Raw genomic sequence first — 25,357 nt, 5'->3', positions numbered from 1 at the left:
GTCCTGCATCCGCAGTTCTGGGCGCCACACTTCAACAAGGATGTGGACAGCATGGAGAGGGTCCAGAGGAGGCCACTCGTATGATCGGGGGGCAGCAGGGCAGGCCCTATGAGGAGAGGCGACGGGACCTGAACCTGTTCAGCCTCCACAAGAGAAGGCTGAGGGGGATCTTGTGGCCTGTTATAAACTAGTCAGGGGGGATCAGCAGGCATTGGGGGAGTCCCTGTTCCCCCGAGCACCGCCAGGAGTGACCAGGAATAATGGTCACAAGCTGGCAGAGGGGAGATTCAGGCTAGATATCAAGAGGCGCTACTTCACGGTCAGGGTGGCTAGGATCTGGACCCAACTTCCAAGAGAAGTGGTGCAGGCTCCTACCCTGGGGGTGTTTAAGAGGAGGCTGGATGACCACCTTGCTGGGGTCATTTGACCCCAGTACTCTTTCCTGCCATGGCAGGGGTCGGACTTGATGATCTGCTCAGGTCCCTTCTGACCCTAGAAGCTATGAAACGGACCAGACAGACATCCCTCACTTTGATGATGGAGCTGCAGAGGGGGAGGCCTTGCAAAAAGGCCTGGAGGAAGAAGAAGCTTGTAAACAGTGTTTATGGGTCCCTTGAGAGGAGGAATGGGAGGAGAAAATGTCCATCTTGGCACTGTGGCTACTCTGATCCCTGTCTGGCCACCTGCTGATCCTGCTGAGCTGCTAATGCAGCCACCTGTCACCAGAGCAGCCCAGAGAGATGCTGCACCCAGCAGAGCCTGGCAAAAAAAGAAGGGGCTTGGACCCTGCCTTCCCCCCACAATTCACCTTTACCTGAGTGCCTACAAACTCTTACAGTGTCACAGGCTGCTGAGGCAGCACCAAGGGGCTCCCATGAAAAAGGCCTCCTCATTAGCCCTGGCCTGTAACCCCTTCACTAAGCCCTAATGGAGCTGGACCATAGGGGAGTGACCTAAGAGATGTGATTGTAGGACCCAAGTCTTGCTGGGTTGTTCAAAGGCCCCGCACAGCTGGGATGCAGGTGTCTGCAGCAAGGACAAGTCAAGGGCTGGCGCTCCTATGCAATCATGTTCCCGCATGGTCATACGCATGTGGCAGCAACAGCATCACTGAGCCAAACTGCACTGGTATGGGAAATGTTCTTGCTGGAAATGTCTACCCAGGGCATTGGCAGGGGAAAGGGAGGGTGGGGAGCGGCTGGGCAACCACCTTCTAAGAATGAGACCCCTTTAAAGACATCTGAAACCGAGCCATGTAAACCCATTCCCCATTTTGAAAAGTGTGGCCTCTATCCCCACCTCTCCCATGCACACAAAGCAGTCGAGGACACACCCGCAGACCTCCTGTACCTTTTCTATCCATCCGGACAGCATGCAGAGCCACGGGCCAGGACAGAAAGACCATGGCTGCTATGGCGCCAATGTGGAGATAGGGAGCCGTGACCTGGTGGGAATACAAGGCATTGCTGTGAAAAGCTATAGAAACAAATGGTTCCTGCTTAGCCCTGGTATGTTTGAGCCCTACTACTGATAGAGCCAGTCGAGCTATCCCTCCACATCCGAGGGTCACTGCTAAGCTCCTTCTCCAATAACACACCTGGCTTGGGTGCATGCAGCACCTCTTGGCAACCCTTAGAAAATGCCTCTCCCCTTGATTTTCTGTATCCCATGGAGGGTCAGCTGTTCCAGCCAAGGAGAATCAGTGTGATCCTCCCAACAGCAAAAGCTAGTCCAGGAGGGCCAATCACAATACTGCTCTTCCCTCAAGGGCTCATTGTGTGGTGCTGAACTCAGATTCTTCTCCCAGTCTTGCTTTTTCTATGCTCCCATTGCCATAGCATGCAAGTCCAGAAACCACACTGCAAATGTCACTGCTTACTAAGCTTGGGTGGCCATCCTCGAGACAAGAGGAACATAGGGCTGGAAGGGGTCCCCAGGCCAATCAAGCCCAGTCCCACTCAGGTAATCACTAAGCCAAGGAATCCCTCAAATCATCACATGAAACCCAAATACGCCACTGCAAAGCACAAGACCCAGGACCCCAGGTACAGCTCACAAGAACCCACAGCTGAGAGCCAAGGGAGCGGTGGGCACTGCCAACGGCTTGCCAGAAAGACACTCCTTCCCTGCACTGGAGAGGAAAACAAAACCCACCCCAGGTCCTTAATAACCTGGCCTCAGAGTAAAATTCCTTCTGGCTGCAGATGTGGCGACTGGTATTACCCCAAGCAGAAGAAACTAGGGTTTTCTAGCCAGAAACCTGAGCTTTCTAAGTATTTGGGTGTACCCCAGTCAACACCTTCCTCGTCTCAGTTGTGTCTAACGTAGAGCTTGAGTGTGAGGCAAAAGGGCATCCCCCGTTCCTCCAGTATTAATGAAGGGAAGAAAAGATTCCCTCCTGCCCCCCGCTGTGGATCAGCAAAAGTCCTGAAGCATGGGATTAGCACAGGGGTGGGCAAAATGCGGCCTGCGGGCCAGATGCAGCGCACCAGGCCATTCTATCTGGCCCACGGGGCCCCTAAAAATTTAGAAAATTAATATTTATCTGCCCCTGGCTGCCTGTCATGTGGCCCTTGATGGCTTGCCAAAACTCAGTAAGTGGCCCTCTGCTCGAAATAATTGCCCATCCCTGGATTAACAAGTGACTGCACATACTTGATTCCCAATACTGCACATGCTGATTGCTTAACTAAGAACCCCCTGACTTATCTTTCCATAAAGTTATTCAAACTGATTCAGGTTCTTTGGCTCCACTAACGTGGCTGAGAAGATCATTGCAAAACTCCATGCTTTTGATATCTGGACATCATCTAGCTTCCACTCTGTAGCCAATTTATGGCTATTCGATCCTGTGCCAGGGGTGCTTTACATCCTAAAAACTCTTCTCCCTCCATAATATTCTCCCCTTGAACGTACTTGTAAAGAGTAATCTTATGTTCTCTAAAGGGTAATTATAGCCCCAAAATGAGTGATGACATTTAAACTCTAACAGTACGATCACATTAACTAGTGTCATTGTAATAGCTCCAATTAATCCTGTTTGCCCAATCAGTCCTCCAGGGGGTTAACCCTTAAGACCCCTTTGAAGATCACCATTCTGTGATGTTCCTGGTCTAATTCATTAATATTCCGCAGCATAAATTTGCAATGTTCAAAATCCTTCACTCCTCTTCAGTCAAGTAAAGCACTTGGTCCCAGGCTTTTTAGCTCCATTCCACTTGGATTCAGATGAATTTCTAGCTGCTTCTTTATTTTTAAGCTTCAAATTTGTGACCTTGGGAATCTTTCTTGCTTTTCCAGCACAAAATAGCCAGCTGCTGTAATGCTCGCATCTCATCAGCTGACTATTCATGAGGACCGGCTGTCACCTGCATAAACGAGTTACGACTTGAAAGGATAAACTCTTCAAAGGGTCAGAAGCTTCACTGAGAGTATCATGAATACACACAAGTGGCCTGGAAATCTCAAAAAACTATTCTCTTTTGCCTTGCCCTGAGAGGGTTAAGTTCTTCACTGCGCTGTATGCTGGTGCGACTCCATGAAAGTCAAAAGAGTTGCTTCTGCATAGAACTGGAAAAATGTACCGGAGAATCTACCACTTTTTCTTTCATGCTATTCTGACACTTGGTCCATTTTAAAACCTGGACCTGCCAAAATTTACGGTAGGAAAAAACATTATCCAAGTTCAAAATGGTTTTATGCTGCATCTTTTTCTTTCCGTTAGTCCAGGGCTGTCTAACTGGTGGCCTCCAAAGTGTTCACCTGCAGCCTCCGGGCCCCCAGCTCCCTCCATCACTCTCCTGCTGCTGCCTTCAGAGTCTCCAGGCTCCCCCTTGCTCCTTCAGCTTCTGTCTGCCCCTATACCTAAGGGTGGAAGGGCAGGGCAGGGCAGCCCATGGGGTTGAGAAAGCCCACAGCCAGAGCACCCTGGGGATCCAGAGCACAGCTGCAGCAGGGGGAAGCCGGTGGCATGAGAGTGCTGGCACAGGGCAATGGGGGAGTGCCTGCCATGCAGCATGGCAAGGGGTGGGGGCACATGACCTGGTGTGATATGCAATCAGGGGGCATACAGCCCATGCGTCATGTAGCCAGGGGATGCGGACAGCCCTGGGTTAGTCCATACAATAATAGCCTACCACGAATGCAAATCCACAGAGTCACTCCATCAGCTGCAGTCCTAACAGGCCCAGTCTCAAACTTCCTATGGAAGACATTGTCTCGACATCGCCAAACACCCTTTCAAATGTTGAGCTCAAGTTTGATTCCTAAACTGGGTAGGAGCTGCTGCTGGGGAAGCTTATTTTTACCCATTTCCCCATCTCTATATCTGGACTCGCAGACATTTGATGGAGAGTAACTGTTAGAACAGGCTGGAAAAATGCATGAGCCTATGGAAATTCTCCCTGGAAAATGAGTTTCCACTGGTTTTACCAGGGGAGAGAGGTGACACATCAAACAAAACCGCACCAAATGAAAAAATTCTTAAAGTTTCGAATGGCAAATGCTAAGCAAAGTGGCCAGGTGCCTTAGCATGACTGCCGTTCTTCCAAAGATGCCACCCCCCTGTGCCATTATCACTGTGCTGGCAGCAGGGGCATGCGTCTGCACTCAGAAATGGAGTCTTTTCACCCGTAATGCTCATTCAGGCTGTTCCTGGCCCCTGACTCTTTGTTCCCCACTCACTCAAGGCCATAAAGGGCTGAGCTGGTATAAACTTTCCCACAATTCTCTTGCCCATATAGAAATGAGGTATAGAAAGCTGTAGCAGTAGAGGAGGAGGATGGGTGGTTGGATACATATAGACAAAGTCAACATAGCTCAAGGAACCACAGTTACTGTAAGGAAGCTATTTTTAGCTCTTCAAGTGTTTGTCCATAATCATCTTATTTCTCATGCCTCGCGTACGACAACCGTATGCGTGGGCGGGTGCTCAGAGCCTAGCTAGTTAACAGCTGTCAGACAGCTCTGCTCAAATGGGCATCTGGCCTCAATGCATGTGCAAGGGAATAGCACCGGGGAGAGTCCGTACAGTCCCCAGGTAACTGCTCTACATATTTTGCCAATGGGAAAACTTCTGAAAGAAGCTGTAGAAGCTTCCTGCTGCCTAGTGAAGTGAGCTTGGACCTGACCGGGATGTTGTACACTAGCCAGAGGAGAGTGCGGCTGAATATAATCCAAGACTCAGGTTAGTAATCAATAGAGACAATGGGGTGGCAAAGGCAGCGAGACCCTGAAATGATTTGGTTCTCTTGGGTGGAATAAAACAGCTCCAAATACCTCCAAGGGGTGAAGTCTCTCCTCTTGCTTTTTTTTGGGAGCTCCTGACCACAACCGTGTCCTTGTAGGAGACAGCGGGTCCACTGTGAATGCCCTCCATGGCCTTGCTACATGGGCTAAAGTGACCACTGCTAAGAAGGGTGTCTTTGCTAAGGGATGGTATAAACAAACTGTGGTGCTAAGGTCTCAAAATGGGGACCCATCACTAGGAGTCCAGGATGGCAGGGGTGGGAGACAGGGGACAATTCTTGCACTGGTGGAAATACAAGCATTAGGCCATTAAGGAACTTAGCCCCTTTAGCATGTGAGGACACTGAGACCCTGCACATAGAGACGATAAGCTGATCTAGCTGAAAGGGGGTGGGGAAGGTAGGCTGGGATGGAGAAGCAGAGTCTGGAACAAAACAGAGTATCAGAGCTTCAATCTCTCTCGGACAGGGCCATCCAACAGGATGCTGGAAATAGTAGGAATAACCCCAAAATGGAGTGGAGAAAAAAGCAGGCATCCCTCAGGCGTAGATCTAGGCTGAACCCTCTAGCCACCTGCCTCAAGGGGGATGCAAGTCTCCCTGCTGAGGAAGCAGCGATGGGCTAACCCCATGGAGCCTCCACTTCTTCCATAGGGGCTCAGAGGGTCTTCGGCACGGTGACCAAGAGTAAGGAGCTGTCTGCCTCAAAGAGGTCTGGTGCCCTGCTGGTTCCCTCTTGAGCTGTGCGGTATAAGCCCCTGAGGACTTGGGGATGGTCTTCCAAAGAGTGTCAGGCACTTGTCAGGTTTGTAGCTGCACAGCGAAGAGTCCTCGACATAGAGGCCTTCTGCTGTGGTCCACGGGGATCCCCCGGGAGATCCATTGCAGTCACAGCCATTGCCACTGATCTTGTCACAGCATCGGAGGCATGGTGCCAGCCTGCAGAGAGGTCTGCCCTACTACTTGTCCCTCAGGGTCAAGGACCATCGCTGCTCTCTGCCTGCCCGGCAGCAGTGTGTCAGCAAAGTCTGTACCAGGCAACAGGCAGCCCACAGGCCACACACAACCCACAAGGGGCTAACATGCTGCCCCTCGGCCATGTGCTGGGCTCCCCCTCCCTTCCCCAGCTTCAGCAACTGGACCCTGCCCCACAGGGTGGAGTGGGACAGCACGGAGCAGCTTGCAGAGCTGGGTGAGCTGGCAGCCCCAAGCACCCACACACCACGGTGCACTGGGGGAGCTTAGGGAGCTGCAGGTGAGGTGGGTGCTGCACTGCATGGGCTGACAGGTGGGGAGATCCTACTGCCCATACACCATGCAAGAGGCGGGGAGGCACGTGCAGGCATAATGTGACCCCGCACTAGTGCAGCCCCAAGGCTTGTGCCATCTGAGGCAGCCCTGCTTCGTGCCATCTCAAGCAGGCGCTTTGAGGGAGCTGGTCCAAGCCAGAGACAGGCAGAAAAGTCTCAGAGAGATCTGTACAATAACCCGACACCTCCGCTGGAAGGAAAACAGCATGCAGTAATGTCACGGTGGAGCTCACAAGTGCAACACGAAGTGGACACACTGCTCACAGCTCCAGCTGGTAGCAAAGGAAAGGGACCGAGGGACAACTGGGCCTGCTGAGGGTGGATCCAGAGGGGGTGTAGATTGCACCCCCCCTGTTCCTGGCCATGCTGCTGGAGCAGCAGCCAGGGATTTAAGTCTCGAAGAAGGGAAGCATTCCCCTGCTCTCTTCCCCTCTGCGCTCAGAGGCACATCCCCTTCCCTTGCCCTCCCTGCCTGCTTCAGCTGGGCTGCACAGTGGCAGCGCTCAGCCTGGGATCGTGCAGTGGTGACAGCAGACAGGCACATTGCCCCTCCATGCCTGCTCCCCTGGGTGTTCACTGTCAGCTCAGGAGCAGGCATGGGGAGGGGAACATGCCCCCTGGCCACTGCCCGAGTCCCCGGTGACAGCAGCCCAGCTGGAGTGGGCCGGGGCTCCTCTCACGTCCAGGATAGCACCCAGCAGTGCAGGCAGGAGAAGGGGGCAATGGGGGAAGGAGGGATGGGGAGAGGAAGGGATATGCCTCTGATCATGAAAGGGGAGGATGCTTACCTTGCCTGGGACTTAAGTCCTCAGCTGCTGCTTCTGCGGTGCTTGACACCTGCACCAACACGGGGGAGCAAGGGAGGAGGCAGTCAGGGGTGCAGCACCCCTGCAGCTGCACCCCATTTCATAAAATCCTGGATCCGTTGCTGGTCCCAATTCACCCTTTATGCCCTGGGGCAGGGTAATTGGGACATGCAGCACAAGGGTCCAGCCCCAGTAGACGCTACAGGCCAGGAGGTCCTGAACTCCTGTGAGCCAGCTGAAGTGGACCGTCACTACCAACAAACCCACAAACAAGCCATACTGACCACTCGGATTGAAACATCTGGTGCAAAATGGGAAGAGAAACATGGGGCTGTGAATTTACTGTACTGCACACACACCCTTTTTCTCAAAAAAAAAAAAAATCAGCCTTCCACAACTGGGGTACATGCCATAAAGACGAGAAATTGGTTTTCTTTGCCAGGACAGCAGCAGGGAGGAACAGAAGCATGAAGACACCATGTTGCAAAATGGCCCCCAGCTTCTCTCTCCCCGCCAGCAAGCAGGAGGGGCAGAGTCCAGTGTTAACCCTTTCAAAGCTACCATAATTTGATGCTCATCCCAATATCTCTTGAGATTATTGGAGGTGTAAATCAAGGCAGAATTTACCCAATACATTTAATAGATTTCATAGACATTAGGGCTGGAAGGGACCTTGGAAGACCATTGAGCCCAGCCCCCTGCCCCAAATTCAAAGGCTTTGGGCCAAATTCAGACCTCGCGCAAATGGCTGCAGCTCTACTGATGCCTGGTTGCTCGTTTAGCCAGGTATCGGCCAGGAATCTGGAAATAATTTCTTTCTACACTCCGCCTTCCAGAACTAGGGGCGTGCGTCTCCCTGGGGTGCGAGATATATGCAAGAAAAAAAGGCTATGTCTTGGAGCAAAACTTTTGTTCATGTCTATGCCCCCGAGTGGGCAAATAAAACGTAACTGAAACTGGCATTTTCATGTGGAAAATCTGATTCTGAGTAAACTGCATTGTCTAATGGGAAAACGTATCAATGGAAACAAAATCAGCTCTTGCTTTCCTGTCTCTGCCTTTGGGGACGTGGAGTTTCCCTCCCTTCTTACCTGGAATGAGAGGCGGACGGTTTTCCACTGATCCCCCCACAGCTCAGATAATGCAGTGATGGCAGCTATGGAAAATCCCAGTACAATGCAAGTCCCGATCTGGAGGGGAAAACAGGACATCACATGGTTGCAAAATGTCTGCACAGCAATTGCGATTCATACTTCTGCCCACTTCTTGTTGCCTGGTGGCTTATAAATGTGGCTTGAACTCTAGCATATTTTCTACACGATAGCATAGTACATGACTATCTGGGCTGGCCCGGGTGGGTTAGAGACAGAAAACTCAAACGCGGTAAAAGCAGGCTGACAAGGCTGCTACTGGGGGCTAGAGGTTCTCGTCGGTTTGACCTGTTGTGACTGAGGATAACTTGGGTGATACTTTAGGTCAGCCAACATCAGATGCAAATTATGAGTGGTCTTTTATGTCACTGGTAAACTGTTCTAGAGATTTTCCCTCTCTACATGATTTTCCCAGTCTATCAGCACTCTTGGAAGGGATATGTATACATTTCCCACCCAGAAGCAGAGACAAAATGCTCAGCAGCAATACAGACCACCCTGTGCTGCTTCCCAACCCTGTGGCTCAGTGATGAGATGGTTAAAGTAGAATAGTAGGGAAGTGTCCACCAAGCCAGAGGTTCAGGCCTTGTTAAAATAGCTGGAGAGGACTACAGTATTTGCTAAAACTCCCTGAAAACTTAGAAGCAGCCAACATGGCCCAAGCTGGCAATGCCTGGTACCTTTGAAGAAGACAGCGTGTTTCACCCACTGAAAGTGGGAGCTTATAAAATACCTGATTTGTGTAATAGCTTTGGAAACCATGTATCCCTTGCAAGCGTAACCCCCACCCCCCGCAAGAAATATAGTCAGCTGCCTCACAATTGCTAAAGGCTATTCCAGGAACAAATTCAACACTGATTTTTTGCATGTTCACAGAGCAACAAAAATGATTAGGGGCCTGGGAAGCATGAACTACGAGGGAAGGCTGAAAGAAGTAGGGGTATTTAATAGTCTGGAGTAGAGAGAACTGGGGAAGGATTTGATAACAGCCTTCAAATACATGAAGGGCTATTACAGATAAGATGTAGGAGTGGCCATAGGGGATGTGACTAGGAGCAATGGCCTCAAGCTTCAGCAGGGGAAAATTAGACTGGAGATTGGGAGGAACTTTCTGAGGTGGTCAAGGATTTGAACAGGCTACCTAGAAAAGTTGTGGAATCGCCATCCTTGGAAGTTTTCAAGAGCAGATTGGACGGAGACTTGGCGGGATGGGTTAGTCAGAGATAATCCTGGCTTAAGTAGGGGGCTGGACTAGATGACTTCATGAAGACTCTTCCAGCCCTATGAGCCTATGTTCAAACTTACGGACAAAAGGTCCTGCCAGTCACAACCAGAAGTAGCCCAACCTCTTTCTTTAACTTATTTGCACCAGTTGCAACCAAAGGAGCCAATGATGTCGGCAGGCTGTTATCAATGTGCGTCCCTTGTACTGAGAAACAAGCTCAGCTATCAATGGCACTGGGAGCCCAACCCATTCTGCATAAAGCACTAAAGAGCCATTGATAGGAAGGACATTCAAACATTACCCATCTGGGCTGAATGTGTCAGCTAGTGTGCCAGTCACAGGCTTCACACCCAACCCCCAATTCCTTAAGCAGTTCAGGCACCCGCCCTCAAACGACTTCCACAAAAAACTAGATGCCTTTTGTATTTTTAGCTTTGAAAGGGAATAATAGAATTATACATGTTAAATGGGGGAGAAATTCAAGTGATACAATCTTCTGTCTAATCAGTGTAGGATCTGGATCCATTTTACGGTCTCGCATAAGCTTAGGTGAAGGGTGTGTTCGAAGATGAAATCCAGAGCAGCCTGGGCAGTGGAGGATATATGAAACTGGCTTTGCATGTACCGTGCCTCTATGCATTTAAGGAACTTAGGTGGGATCACAGAATCATAGAAATGAAGGGCTGGAAGGGACCTCGAAAGATCATCGAGTCCAACCCCCCTGCTCTGGTGTCTGTCCAGTCTCCTCTTGAAGACTTCCAAGGTTGGGGACAGCACCACCTCCTTGGGAAGTTTATTCCAGATTCTCTAAAGCACCAAAAGGTTTTGGGAGCACAGGTCACTGTGCTTTAGAAAACCTCATCTTCTATCCGCAGAGAGGTCAGCTATTTGATTTGCACTCTCTCTCTCTCACACACACACACACACAAACAGATGTGGTTGCTTCTGTTCAAATTTCTTAACTGAGAAGGATGGTCATGTCACCCAGAAGACGGCTGTTTGGGTCTTTGTGTAGGGAAGCAGCACTGACATGATCTAACTGTGTCAAAGCAAGGATTTAGAATTGCCCAAATGACTCAACTCTTCCCACCTTGTGACTCCAGTGCAGGTACAACTGCTGGCCTTCCGACAGCAAACACATTGCTAGGACCTGTGAAATCAAACCAACACGTACATTTGCAAGTGTTTCATCCCATAAAAACCCAGTTAAATACTCTCTGGTGACGTCTGTTCTCAAGACCATATGTCTCTGAAGACAGGTGAGGAATTATACTGCACGGCACATTTTGAATCAAGCATTACCAAGCCCGTGTTGCCCAGGAAGCCCTTCCTCCAGAGGTCTCCCAGTTTAACCATATGTTTGTGCGACCCCCAGCAACTACAATCCCTGGTCAGGGGAGTACCAAGTACTGCTTAAGTGAGTTTTGGGGAAATAATTTAATGGAAAAGGGGGGATAAGCAACCATCTGTGAACTGCACCAACATCTGTCAGAAGCAAGAACAACATGAATGCAGCTCTTCCTTCTTTTTATCCTTAACACACAAGTCCTATGCCCTATTGCTTTTCCGCCTGGATGGCTAGAGGCATGTCACCAATGCAGCCGATCTCTGCATAAAGTCGCTGCCCAAGGAGAAGAAATGCAAACAGTGCATTCAACCAAGCAAATGCAAAGCAGAGGCATGGCAGAAAGAAGGCACCTCTAAGAGAGAGCGCCTTGGCCAGGCATTCTGTGAGCTGTGTTTAAACCCCATAACTGGGGCCCACAAAATAAGTGCAAGGTAGATCCCAAGGGCATGAGGCTCTGCTGTCTTTCCAGCAGAACTCACAGCCCAATGAGATAAGTAACAAAGAGACACCTCTAGTACCCTTTTGTGCTATTAGGATTCAGGCATGGTACAGATGGCTAAGGTAGTCCTAGTACAATTTCATTTATGGTGGGGAACATTAAGCCGTGGCAGGACTGAGTCAGGGGTAAGGGAAACACCTCCTGAAAGAAGCATATTCTTTGGGGAGCGGGAGTCAAAGGAGGGATATATTATGCAAGTGGTTGTCTGGGGCAATTGTTCTCAGGTATCCTCCCCCACTCCCATGCATATCTACACCCTGTGTGGTGCATGCCTCCTTCCTCCGTTGTGCATCCCCTACAGCAGAGATGGGGAGGGGTCCTATCTTTGGCTGTCCTATGCAAGGCCAGTGCTAGCTCCAGCTGGATGCAAAATTTATAGGGCAGTAGCTTACAGGAGCTGGGTGCTCCCCTCCCCCAGTACTTCACCTACAGTGAGGCAACATGAGTCACTTATGATCCAATTAAAGCACACTCTGCTTCCAGGCTGGTGCTGATTAGGAGTTATATTTAGCCAAGGGAGGGATCTTGCATGCAGGTGCTATCAGTAAGAGGAGTAAGAGAGAGAAACTCAGTGGAAAATCCAAAGTAGGGACTGAAGCACTCATTGAAACGTGAGCATCCTTTAGTCAAATCCTGGCCTTAGTTTGTAATGACTCACCACAGAGAATGAAGTTACTGCCCAATAACTTCATCCAGGAACTCTGTTCTCCCATAAGCAAAGTTGCAAATACCTGGGCATTGCCAAGCAGTCACAGCCTTGGCTTAGCCTCATAGAGCCATGCATCTGCCTCCTAGGGGTAAAATATCTGCATATATCACTCCAGGGCAGTGCATCTAGGAACACCACATGTTTATGACTAATACCAGCACCTGTACATATGCAGGCAAAGAGAAGGATAAGTCAGGTGTCATGCTCCAAGGGCAAAACTAGTGTCCTGTAGGAGGGACATGGTCAGCAGTCATTGCTGGAGACAAAGTAATGCTGGGCTCTTGTAATATTGCACATCCCGCATGCCTGTTACACTTCTTGGACTCCAGCCTAGCTAATCACCCTTTCTGTGCCACTTTTTACACTCCCCTGAAGAGCTTAACAGCCCCCACAACCAATACCCTTCTAAGCCCCATCTTCCTTCTCCATAAATTGTTCCTCAAAACCCACCCACTGGTATTTTAATGTCTCTGTGCCATTCCACTGACAAAGATTTGTCTCCATGGCCTCCCCCACAGCTAGCTTGGGAGGCGTCTAGAGAAAGGCCACCTTTTGACATCAATGCACCATCCTCTGCTATCATACATGTATATCTGGTATATGGCTATGGCTATGGCTATGGCTATGGCTATGAAGCCCCAGCTATGTCTGTACTAACAAAATATATAAAAGCATCTTCTGCTGGCGGTGACCTTATCAATACTACAAGTACAAACCTAAAAGACTCCCCTACCTGCATGCCACTCATTCACTGCTACCCTCACAAAGGCTGAACTCATTAGCCTGATGTGCAGATAACACCATTGTAGGAAATGGCAACGTGCTGGGATGGTCAGTCCCAACTGCCACCAAGCTTTAATTTGACGCTCATCCCAGTATCTCTTGGGATTACTGGAGGTATACATAAGGGCAGGATTTATCTAACAAATTCCAAAGCTTTGGGCCAAATTCAGGCCTGATGCAAAAGTTGCAGCTCTGTTGATGTCCAGTTGCCCATTTAGTTCAGTGGCAACGTTGCAGAAGCTCACGTATCTCCCATTGAGACAGCAGCCGACTGAACTGTCCCCAACCAGACTTTTGCACTGCTATTTTCTTCCTGTCAATCAGTTCTGCGGTGGGATACTTGCAGGCTGGTAAAATCCTATTTGAGCCCAGTGCATGAATGACTGCAAGTCTCTATTAAGTGAAAGTCAGTCATGGTCCTATATGGGCTATATTTTGTCTTATGTAGCTATTTAGCTGAAACCATGGGTTTCTGAAGACTCCCCGCATCTCTGTAACCCATGCTAACACAGGGGATGGGACTTTACAGAGGGCTCTAAAGACATGAATCCTGCTGTAGCCAAAAGGACTTCATCCACTAGCTAGGGGAGGAATTAATAGACTCAGTCCCCCTGGTCATTGAAACATCTAGCCCCGCTGCATTGCCATGGGTTACACCCCCAGAGCCCTTTGGTTACAAGGGACTGCACCGTTCAGAGGAAAATTCTCTGTCGCCTTTTGTATCACTGAGGAAGAGCATGTCTCTTCTCTCCCTTCAATGCAATGTCTCCCAACCTCTTTGCTGCTAAGGGGTAAGACGCTTGCTTTTGGAGAGGAGGGCTATTGAAGTGGGAGGACTGAAAACAACCACCCTGATGGGTGCAGATGGGGAGGATCTCTGCCTAGACAATGAAGGCTTTGTACTTGTGCAAAGCTTCACTTGGCTAAAGTGGGGCTAGTGGGAAGGGGAAAGCTTGCTTGAGTGATTCAGAATAAGGAAGCCAGGAGAAGGCCCGGGGTCTATGGCTTGGTCTCATCATTAAGGGAGAAGAGGCAGCGTTTGCTAACACAACCAGTGCTGCTAAGAGCTGGCTTCTCATGGCTATTGAATTGTTCCTTTCAAACAAGGGGGTCAGTGTGCTCTGGTCTCAGCTACCACAAGGAAACATGGGGTACTGGAAGGAAACTAGACTGGTTGCATCCTTACTGGACGCTGATTGGGAGCCAGTGGGATGCTGGAAACCCCCTCCATCATGGCCCCAGCATTGAGGCCTTCAGGCCTTTCCCAAGGCAGAGGTCATGGGAGTCCAGATGAGCAAAGTTCAGGCTGGCAACAACACTCTGCTCCTCCTCAGGGGAGGCAATAACCAATGACGGCTGATGTGGTTTGGTGAGGTCTCCCTTCCCAGGAGTGATCATTTAAAAGACTGTCAGCCTTGGCAAGGGTGAGCTGCCCTGAGCCTGCTGTAGGCCATGATGACTCTAAGCCTGCTGCCAAGATTAGCCCCCACCCCTTCCACCTGCCCCACAAAGTGAAAAAATGCAAGGCAGTTATTCTTTGGAGCATGCCCAAGACCAGTGTGGGGCTCTCAGCCCCAGGAGGCATGCCCCTCGTGCATGCTGCTGGGTGTTTCCAGCACTGCTCTAACAACAACCACACAGGGTTTTGTCAGCATGTGACACATACAGCCCAGGAGCAAAGGGATGGGGCTTTTTCTCAGCAGTGGTCTTGGGATTGCTGAAGAGATCGCATAGACATAATGTGGACATTGGTATCAGAAGCAGACTGGCCAAGTTTGCCGATGACACCAAACTTTGGGGTAAAACATCCACACCCACAGGCAAGATGGTTACCAGGCTGACCTTGACAGGCTCAGAAAGTGGGCAGGTTGAAAACCTAATGGTGTTCAACACCAAAATTGCAAGGTATTCCACTTTGGGAAGAAAAACCCACCACATGCTTATAGGCTCTGCAGTGCTACGCTTGCTAGCACCACAGCTGAAAGAGACTTGGGGGTCATGATTGACCACAAGATGAATATGAGCCTGCAGTGCAATGTCGCAGCTAGTAAAGCGAGCAAAACGCTGGCTTGCATCCATAGATGCTTTTCAAGCAAGTCTCAGGATGTCATCCTCCCGCTGCACTTGGCCTTGGTGAGGCCGCAGCTGGAGTATTGCATCTAATTCTGGGCTCCACAATTTAAAAAGGATGTGGAGAATCTCAGAAGAGTGCAGAGGAGAGCCACACACATGATCAGAGGGCAGGAGAACAGGCTTTATGATGAGAAGCTGAGACCCTTGCAACTCTTCATCCTGGAAAAGCGTGGGGTCAGGGGGGACCTGGTGGCAGCCTGTAAATACATCAGGGGTGTGCATCAGGATCTAGGGGAGCGCCTGTTCACCAGAGCGCCCCAAGGGATGATGAGGTCAAACAGTCACAAACTCCTCCAAGGGTGTTTCAGGCTGGACATAAGGAAAAACTTTTTACTGTCCAAGCCCCCAAGGCCTGGAACATATTGCCGCCGGAGGTGGTGCAAGCACCTACTCTGGACTCCTTTAAGAGTTTGGATGCCTATCTTGCTGGGATCATTTGAACCTAGCCGACTTCCTGCCCTTGGGTCAGGGGCCTGGCCTTGATGATCTCCAGAGGTCTCTTCCATCCATAATGTCTATGAAATCTACGAGACCTACTCAAAGAGCTATTGGTAAACCAAAAATTGCTGGGCTAGAAATAGTGGTCCTGGATGAAACAATGAAATTCTACAGCCTGTGATGCACAGGAAGCCAGCCCAGATCTTTGCTGGCCCCGAAAGCTATTAAATCCCTCCACAGACTGATCAGCATGTTGAGCTAGAAGCCATTCACAAGTAGGACAGATGCCGGTAGGGGAACAGTGCAGGTTATCTGACTGCCAAAACACCATGTACCGCCTCTACCAGACACAGCCCAATCGTGTGTACAGCACCCAGTGTGCTCATGGCCTGGAGCATGACTCAGGGCACCAGGCACTGAGATAATGGAAATAAAAGCAACAATGCAATGATGATACCATATTTTCTTGCATGCAGTGCACCCCAGCAAAGGACCCATCCTGGATTTGAAAGACAGAATAAAGTAAAAAGATCTTCCATTGTTCTAGTCCCTGGGGATTACATGAAAGCTTTAGTTTGGCTTTTGCACAGTAAGGGCAGAAACTGTGCTTACCATGTTTCCTTATATATAATACACATCCCAATTTTAGCAGCATTTTTTTAAAAAGGCTGTGTGTTGTATGCAAAAGAAATGGTATTTACTAGGGAAGCCAGAAGTGGCTCCTGATATATGGGAGAGAGGATGATGTAGAAACTGCAGGCGGGATGTCGAAAGCTGAACTCCTGGATTCTGCCCCTATCATCCCAGAGACTCATCATGTTCATTCAAGTTTCATCTCCCTTTGCTCCAGTTTGTCCCTCATATATAACAGAGCACCAGCAACATGGCAGGGGATAGGTGGTTCTGGATTAGCTGGTTGTATGCAAGATCCCTGGGTGAAAGAATTAGGCCCTTGTTGTCTGGCATCCTGATAACCCCCTTTTTGGAGCACAGGTTCTTTGCCAGAGGAATGTTTGATTTTTCTGCAACTCTGTCCCTTGATCCAGGTCCCCATCTGCAACTGGACCTGGAAGACTGTCTCCTCCTGGTCTCTACATAGGTTTCTGTGGAAAAAACCCACCCCTAAATCTCCAAGCAGGTTCCTCTACATCCAGCCTACAATCCAGCACAACTAAACCAATGCTGCTTTAACCTGGACCACTGATTTCACCCATGTCACATCAGAAGGGGTGTAAAGCAGGTGAAAGCAGGAGTACCTAGTTAGGGAAGACCCAACAGAATTAGCTTTGAGCAAAGACTCAACTATACCGGGGATAGGAGGTTATCCATAGTAGTCTGAAGTCAGTCAGCAGATGAGGCAGAGCAGCATCTTATAGACAAACTAAACCAATATGGCCAAAGCAGTACAAGCCCTGCAGTGTGCACATCACAATAGCTCTGGGATCAATCTCAGGCAGGAATCACTCTTATACAGGAACTATGCGCTAGTAGCATAAAGCATCTTTATTACATAGCTGCAGTTGCATTAGGGGTTATGACAACTATCTCAGTTAAGAACAAAATTAAAAGACAAGAACCACCCGCCTACTCAGCATAGACAGACCACATCAAATCTGCAGCCAGACCAGGACCGTATCTTTGATACTGCCAGTCTAATCTTTCCCCACGTCTTTAGAGAGCTCATCTATGAAGCTGTCACAAACTCAAAGGAACCTGTCATTGAATTAACCCCATCGGCTATTTAAACCCCACAGGGATTGCTCTGTTTCAGGCTCTGAAAACCACTTCACAAAGTGGAGGGGAGGAGATGAACCCCCTTCAAAAAGAGGGTTAGGGCTGAAAAACCTTGGGATAAAGTCAGCGATAAGAGCTTCCATGAGGGTTGAGCTCCGCTGAAGCAATCCCAGGCTTATCAGAGGGAGTCAGGTCTCACACTTGCAGGGATCAGATGCTGACAGCTGTTTTTTGTCCCTCCACCAGACACCACCCACCAGGGGCTCTGAAAGGGCAGTGGTATATGTGGTATGTTTGCCTGTGTTTGTTCCCCTCCCTTGATTATTTTCCATGCTCTCATTTCCCTCTTAACTTAATCCCAGCTAGAAAGCAGCAATGACACCGCAGGGCCTTGTGCCTCCCAACACCCACCGCTCCTCAGATAGATGCACGAAGACACAGCACTGAATGAGACACAGTGACGTGGTTTTGCAGCACACGGGGCATGCAACAATAGAAAGAGTCTGCTGCTTCGTGACACCTTCTGTAAAGCAACAGAAACCAGCCTTCCTCCTCCTTGACTGGCTGAGAGGCTTCCTGGGCTGCCCAAGGGGCAAATGAACATCTCCTACATATCAACAGTTCCTAGCACATCTTAAATTGCCAGGGATTTCTGTGGCCCCATCACTGTAATGTCTGAAAGCCTCAGACTGTTTCAGGGGTGCAGGTTGTAGCCATGTTGGTCTAAGGACACAGGCAGACAAGGTTCTCTGGGTGAATCTGACATATTTTATTAGACCAACTTAAATAGTTGGAAAACAGTTATTAAGCACACGAGGGGTTGGGTTTTTGAACCTGAAAGCTTGCTTAATAATTGTTTTTCATCTATTTAAGTTGGTTTAATAAAAGATATCAGATTCACCCAAAGAGCTTTGTCTGTCAGAGTGTTTCATATATTTGTCCTCGCCACAACACAGGGTATTCATTCAATAGATAAGCTGCTACCTAAGAAAACAATGCAATAAAAACAGTGCAGAGCATCAAGTCCAAGTCCAAGCTAACCTCAGATCCAGATCCCTGGAATTAATCAGTGGGGAGAGGGGGGTGCGCAGTACAGGGAACCAATTCAGGCTTTGATCTCTGGAACTCAAACAACTTCTTGGATTTTGGTTCTGGATCCAGAAGGTGGCATTTTTTTTGGCAAAAAAGGGAGAAATCTCAGGGGAATAATAAGCAGCAATCTCTCAAGAGAGGCAGGTTTGTAAAGCTGCCCCCCTGCAATGGAGGAAAATGTCAGGAGATCAGAGGAAAACTCATGTAATTTTGGAGGGTGATGGCCTTGTGATTTTTGGCACTGTGGCCATAAATTTCAGGGGGGGCAGTTTGTGAAGTGGTGGGCCATCATTGCATAAATTTGTAGTGTGGTACGAGGCAGAAGAGGGGATGGGAAAGTTTGTGGTTAGGAGGGATCCTGGTTTTCTTTGCTAAAAAAATATCCCTATTTTTGGATTAAAAAGGTAACCCAGAACCCACATTTTTCTGTGATTAAAATGAAACACTAATACACACACACACACACACACACACACACACACACATACATACACATATATATACACATATATAGACACACACACACATATATATGGAAGTGTTGGTGTTTAGAAACTCTACAGGAGAGCAAGAAGCGGCAAAGCATTGTTAGGGAGAATGCTTTCCTTCCTATACTGAAGTTTCTAGCTCAAGGTAGGAAGACGACAGTGACTCTTCTTGCAATGTAGTACCATTGTCTCACAGTGCTAAAACATTTGAAAATGTTAAAGGTGCCAAACACCTTAGCCTATGCTACATCCAGATCCAACACCCATTTGCTTGGCCCAGAACTAGTTGTCAGACCAGAGATTTGTTCACAAGTAATGCTACTTACCAGTAAGAGGGCAATGTATATAAAAAAGACTGAAGCCAAAATCAGAAGGACAACAGACCAGAGAAACCAGAAGCCTAAATTTCCATAGTTATACCTAAAAAAACAAGAAAATCTTGTAAATTTGGTGAAATTATTTAGTATTACATTTAACTAGGTAGAGTTCAATAAGAAAAACCATCCTTTCCATCCCCTCCAGTCAGCCCTCAAAAAGAAATACAACCAAGTATCTTCTAGTTACAGGAACCCCATTTCCATGTGCAACCAAAGCACTTTCAAATAACAAGGTAGAGATAAAAAGTAGCCCTGTACACTGCTTCCTGATCCTGCAAACCTGCAAGCTGATTCAATAAAGTATTTCTTGTCTTGTAGTCCATGTATTGGACTCCTCAGCCATTCAAGAAGCTGTGGTGGTACCTGGTGACCCACCAAAGGCACCATCTCCCTGGTCTCCCAAGGCCAATGGCTGCCAATGATGATGATGACTTTTGATATGCTACAAAATATTGGAACATACAACCCCAACATCCTGAATTCCTCCACACAAACTTCATCTCCACGTTAGTTTAGCCGTCGATATCTTACAAATAAATGCTGTCCATTGCTTGGAAGCAGGAAATTCAGGCTTTCACCTTCAGAAGAAGTACTGCTTTCCATTACATGTTAGTAGTAGTCGTTCCTAGGTTCAACTAGAAACTACATTTCCATCCCAGGATTGCTTGAAATTACAAAAATTCTCTCTCTCCCTTGAGATCAACCCGAGAAAGAAAAATATACAGCCAGTACATCCCAGAAAATCCAATAGGCAAGGAGCTAAAATATTCACCTAACGTAAGGGAGACTTCGGTGAAAAACCACGACTTTCCATTAGGGATATCTTAATGATATAGGCCGGGAGTGTCAAACATGTGGCATCCGGCCCACCGGGCTAGGAGCCGGCTACCAAGAGTTGGGGATGTGGTTAGAGAAAGGTGTGGCCTGCCCCAGGACCCAGGGGCCCTGCCAGACACGGCCATCAGTGCCCACCACTTCCACCATCCCTGGACCTCCAACACTGCTTCACCCCCTGGCACCCCAGATCTGGCCCAGAAGGAGCCCTGTCATTCAGGTGGGGCATGGAGCTCAGGGCGAGTTTGACACCCTAGCTGTATGCTGTTTGGGAACGGATGTCTCTCTTGTTGAGGCCAGAGGTCCCATCCTCATTGAAACTCATGCATGTTGCTCCCAAATAGTTTCGTAGTTTCATAGTTGGTAGGGTTGGAAGGGACCTAAGTAGATCGTCAAGTCTGACCCCCCTGCCATGGGCAGGAAAGGATGCTGGGGTCAAATGCCCCTGGCTAGGTGATTGTCTAGCCTCCTTCTGAAGACCCCCAGGGTAGGGGCAAGCACCACCACCCTTGGAAGTTGGTTCCAGCCCCTAGCCACCCTGACCGTGAAGTAGTGCCTCCTGATAGCTAACCTGAATCTACTCTCGGTCAACTTATGGCCATTATTCCGGTAGTGCTTAGGGGAGCAGGGACTTTCCCATTGCCTGCAGTCCCCCTTGGCAAGTTTGTAGGCAGCCACCAGATCCCCTCTCAGCCTTCTCTTGTGGAGGCTGAACAGGTTCAGGTCCTGTCCCCTCTCCTCGTAGGGCCTGCCCTGCTGCCCCCTGATCATGCAAGTGGCCTCCTCTGGACCCTCTCCATGTTGTCCACATCCCTCTTGAAGTGCGGTGCCCAGAGCTGGACGCAGTACTCCAGCTGCGGCCTGACCAGTGCCGCATAGAGGGGAAGGATCACCTCTTTGGACCTGCTCGAGATGCATCTGTGGATGCATGACAAGGTACGGTTGGCCTTCCTGACTGCATCCCCACACTGCCGGCCCATGTTCATCTTGGCATCAATGATGACCCCAAGATCCTTTTCTGCCTCTGCCCTGACAAGAAGGGAGTCCCCAGCCTGTAGGTATGGTGCTGGTTCTTCCTCCCCAGGTGCAGCACCTTGCACTTGTCAGTGTTGAATCCCATCCTGTTCTCATCCGCCCACCCCTGTAACCTGTCTAGGTCTGATTGCAGCCTATTCCTCCCTTCTAGTGTGCCCACATCCCCCCACATCTTAGTGTCATCAGCAGATTTGAACAGGGTGCTTTTTACCCCCTCGTCCAAGTTGCTGATGAAGATGTTGAACAGTGCAGGCCTGAGGACTGAGCCCTGCGGTACCCCACTGCCCACATCCCTGCAGGTCAAAAATGACCCGTTCACCACCAGTCTCTGGGTGCGGCCCTCCCGCCAGTTAGCGACTCTTCTGATTGTGCAGGTGGTGACACCACAGTCCCCCAGTTTCTTAATGAGAACGGGGTGAGAGACAGTGTCGAAGGCCTTCCGAAAGTCCAGAAAGGCTACATCCACTGCGACACCTGTCTCCAAGGTTTTGTGACCTGGTCGTAGAAGACCACCAGGTTGGTCTGACAGGACCTGCCTCTAATGAACCCGTGTTGGTTGCCCCTAAGCATAATCTCCCCTGCTGATCCCTCATAGATGTGCTCCTGGATAATTTTGTCAAAGAGCTTCCCCAGGACTGAGGTAAGACTAACAGGCCTATAGTTTCTTGGGTCCTCCTTCTTCCCCTTTTGAAGATGGGAACCACGTTGGCCCTCTTCCAGTCCTCTGGCACCACACCAGGGCACCACGAGTGCTTGTATAGCCGTGCCAGTGGTCCTGCAATGACCTCTGCTAATTCCCACAATCAATGTTTTCTGACCGAAATGTAAAAACATATATCAGAACATATACCAACCAGCTGTAACTAGAGGAAGTAAAAACAGACCAAGACCCAATGTGCCAGGCGCTGTACAAACAAAGATCCCTGCCCCAGAGAGCTTACAGCAGGGGAGGGCAATTATTTCGGGCGGAGAACCACTTACTGAGTTTTGGCAAGCCATTGAGGGCTGCATGACAGGCAGCCTGGGGCAGATAAATATTAATTTTCTAAATTTTTTAGGGGGCCCGCAGGCCAGATAGAATGGCCGGCAGACCACATCCAGCCCGGGGGATGCATTGTGCCCACCCCTGGCTTACAGTCTAATGATACAAAAAAACACATGGGTACAGATAGATGGGAGAGTACAAAGAAGCAATGGGATGGCAGAGCAGTTGTCAAACGTCTATAGGCATCCCAGCCAGAAAGGGTGTTGGAGGGGGGAGGTTGAAGGAGCAGAAAGCATCATTTCTGCAGATGTGTATAAGGGGCTCTTCCACCCATGAGACAAAGCAAAAAAAACAAACAGTACCATGGGTGATCAAAGATAGGAGCTGATAACAGAGGATGGGGAAAAACACACGGGGTGGGGATAAGCTGTGCATGAAAGTGAAGACAAGCAGCTTCTATTTCATACAACAGAAAAGAGAAGGAAGATTAAAGAGAGGGGTGGCCTGGTCACAGCAAAGGGTTAGAAGAGAGATCCCAACAGTGCTGCAAATGATTTTTTCAGCAGGGCACGGCTCTATCTTTGGGGTACCAGGCATGGCACCACAACTGCAGCAGAAGCCAGCTGTTCTTCCAAGTGGTCCAGGAACTTGGCCCTGGTGGCTGGATGAGATTGTTTTTTCCCATGGTGAAGCTAGTCCATGCCTCAGTCAGCTCCAAGCCTGAGTGGGGAAAGGCACAAGGACCTTCTGTTTATTTGAAAAGGAGCCACGTGACAAGCGGATGAGCTAAATAAGCTACAAATGTCCAGGTGAGGGGTGAGAAGGGGGTTTCCTTGCAGGTACTGACCCAAAGGCATAGATGAGTGACAGTCATTTAACCCATAACCCTGGAGTTCATTTAATTCTGATTGGCTCTAGCTACCTGATTTACATCATCACTATATGTATACTGCAGAGTGCAAGGATTTGCATAATCATCATCTGATTATTTCTCAATACTTGTACCATGAATATGCAAATCTCCCTACGCTGGCTGGCTGTGGTAATCCCACTGCTTTGCTGTGCTAGGCAGTCAAACGGACAAATCCTAAATTGCCAGCTCAGCTCTTTAATAGATGAAGCGGAAACATGTCAAGACAAAGGAGAAGGGGTAAAAGAGAGTCTTTCGGTCCCTTTCCCTCCTTCATTCCCCTTCCCCTACTAGCTAGCAGGTCTCCTGGCCCCAGAGCGATTGCGATGCTTGACTATTTGCATGCAATAGGATGGATGCTCTCATGGTTAGGGCACTAGGCTGGGACTCAGCACATCTGGACTCCATTCCTGGCTCCATCAGAGACCTCCTAAGCAAATCACTCATTACATCTTGGGTCCTCCATTGCCCAACGGAGATGGGGTTTCCTGGCAGTTTGGGCTGGAAGCTTTTCAGGGCTGGGACTACCTCTCACTACGTGCATACAACACCAGGTAGAATGGGACCCTGAAAATTAAAGTGCTTCAGATACTGGTATAACACAAATCACAATTTCCACTGGGAGGGGGGAACCACCCAGTTCAGCTTGGAAACCATGGAAGATATACAAGATATTCACAGGTGAGGAGTCTGACAGAGCCACAGGGAAAGGAAGAATACATGGTAGTGAGGAAAGGACAGGAAGGGAGGAAAGAGAAGGAAGGATCAGTGGGATTAGGCTGGGGATAGTTAATTGACTGTCCCCGGCATAATTGAGTAGTGTTAGACATCTACATTCAGTTAATTGAGAAGCATATTGGACAGATCATTTTGGCCTCCAGAGAGATCTTATTTCTGTTTCATTTATAATCCATGACCCAGATTTTTTCCCTTGAGGACCTGACATTAGTTTCCTGCATCCCCATGCGTACCTCTGTGCTGTAGCCAAGCACAGTCGAGATGCTCAGCACACCTAGAAAATCAGGCCCCTTCCTAAACACAGAATTAGGAGTCTGCCTCACACACCATGTACGAACAATATTGCCCTTTACACTGTAAGCATTTCAGTCCAACCAGCACCACCACAGCCCACTGACAATACATCTGGGTAACCTGGCAAGAGCAGCACACGATGCTAAAAGCCACCACAGCTTTTGGCTTTGTAGCTTGGTTCCTGAAAAAAAACACCTTGGCCTTGTGCCACAGAACGTAGTCACCCTGAGACAGTCATTAAGCCAGAAACAGCTGGACCCTTGAGGCATCCTCAGAATAATACGCGATATTCAATCCCTTCCAAAGGCCCTGGGTACATTAAATAACTAATCCTCACTGTTGGAAGGGAGAAGAAAGAACGAGCCTCCGTTTACAGATAGGGAAGCTGATGCATATGTTGGTTAAGGGTCAAAAATGCCAACCCTCTCCCAGGAAATGCTGTGTTCTCAGCTCCCTTTCAAGACACCTTGTTTGGGCCAGGCCCAAAGTGACTCATCCCAGGTCACATATGAAGTTACACAGCAGAGACCAGACCTCAGGCGTTCCTGATAGACAGCTTCATGCTCTCTGCCCATTAGTCTGTGCTCCGTGATCTCAGACAAATAGCTATAGAAAACCTCATTTAAAAGGGCAGAACCGTGGCACTTACCAGTCAAAGTTGTTGTAGTCATTCTTCGCTTCCCCCCACATGTACAAAAAGACCAAGGAAAGGCAGAATGCTCCAATGAGAACTGGGAAAAACACACACTCCCACTGGGGAGAGAAAGAGAGGCCAGGTGGTTAAACCTTACCTATGCAGCACCAGGCACGTGTGTGCAAACCTCCGTTGGCTCCCCAGGTGAGAGAGGGACACAGCTGTGTAGAGTCCGCTCCTCCAACTCCGAAAACATCCCCCACAGTGCACTCGTCAGTGCTTTTCCTAGATCACGCAAGTAACTGGGACCTCTGCTGACTTCCCCCAAAATCCCATTGTTGGAACGTCCTCCTCGGATTTAACCTATTTGTTTCTTTCCTTTGCATAACCTCTTTACTGGGAGATATAACACGTGCTCTGGCAGAGTTTCTTGTTCAGCTTGGGCAGACAACGACCCCTGTAACTCTTTCCTGCTGTCACACTTGGGACTAGCTGGATCGTGGTCAACACCTAGGCAGGCCAGTCATGGCCCAGGACCTGAACTGCGCTAAGCCCTGTACGACCGAGAACAAGAAGACAGCTTCTGTT

The 25,357-nt window shown here is 49.1% G+C and overlaps 1 protein-coding gene across 4 annotated transcripts in view; it reads right to left on the bottom strand.

The window, feature by feature from the left end:
* The window catches only part of GDPD4 (glycerophosphodiester phosphodiesterase domain containing 4), a 72,142-nt gene that overhangs the window by 18,160 nt on the left and 28,625 nt on the right, over positions 1 to 25,357 (bottom strand). For all 4 annotated transcript variants that reach the window (XM_090030724.1, XM_090030725.1, XM_090030723.1 and 1 more), the window contains 5 exons: positions 24,785 to 24,888; positions 19,289 to 19,382; positions 10,829 to 10,888; positions 8,454 to 8,552; positions 1,351 to 1,444 (listed from right to left, as the gene is read on the bottom strand). In XM_090030724.1, the coding sequence (XP_089886850.1) occupies positions 1,351 to 1,444; positions 8,454 to 8,552; positions 10,829 to 10,888; positions 19,289 to 19,382; positions 24,785 to 24,888 (451 nt within the window). The remainder of the gene's footprint in view (positions 1 to 1,350; positions 1,445 to 8,453; positions 8,553 to 10,828; positions 10,889 to 19,288; positions 19,383 to 24,784; positions 24,889 to 25,357) is intronic.

This window comes from Crocodylus siamensis, chromosome 1 (assembly GCF_052110815.1).
Source record: "Crocodylus siamensis isolate JL-2025a chromosome 1, ASM5211081v1, whole genome shotgun sequence".
NCBI lineage: Eukaryota > Metazoa > Chordata > Crocodylia > Crocodylidae > Crocodylus > Crocodylus siamensis.
This window is presented reverse-complemented; position numbering and strand designations above follow the sequence as displayed.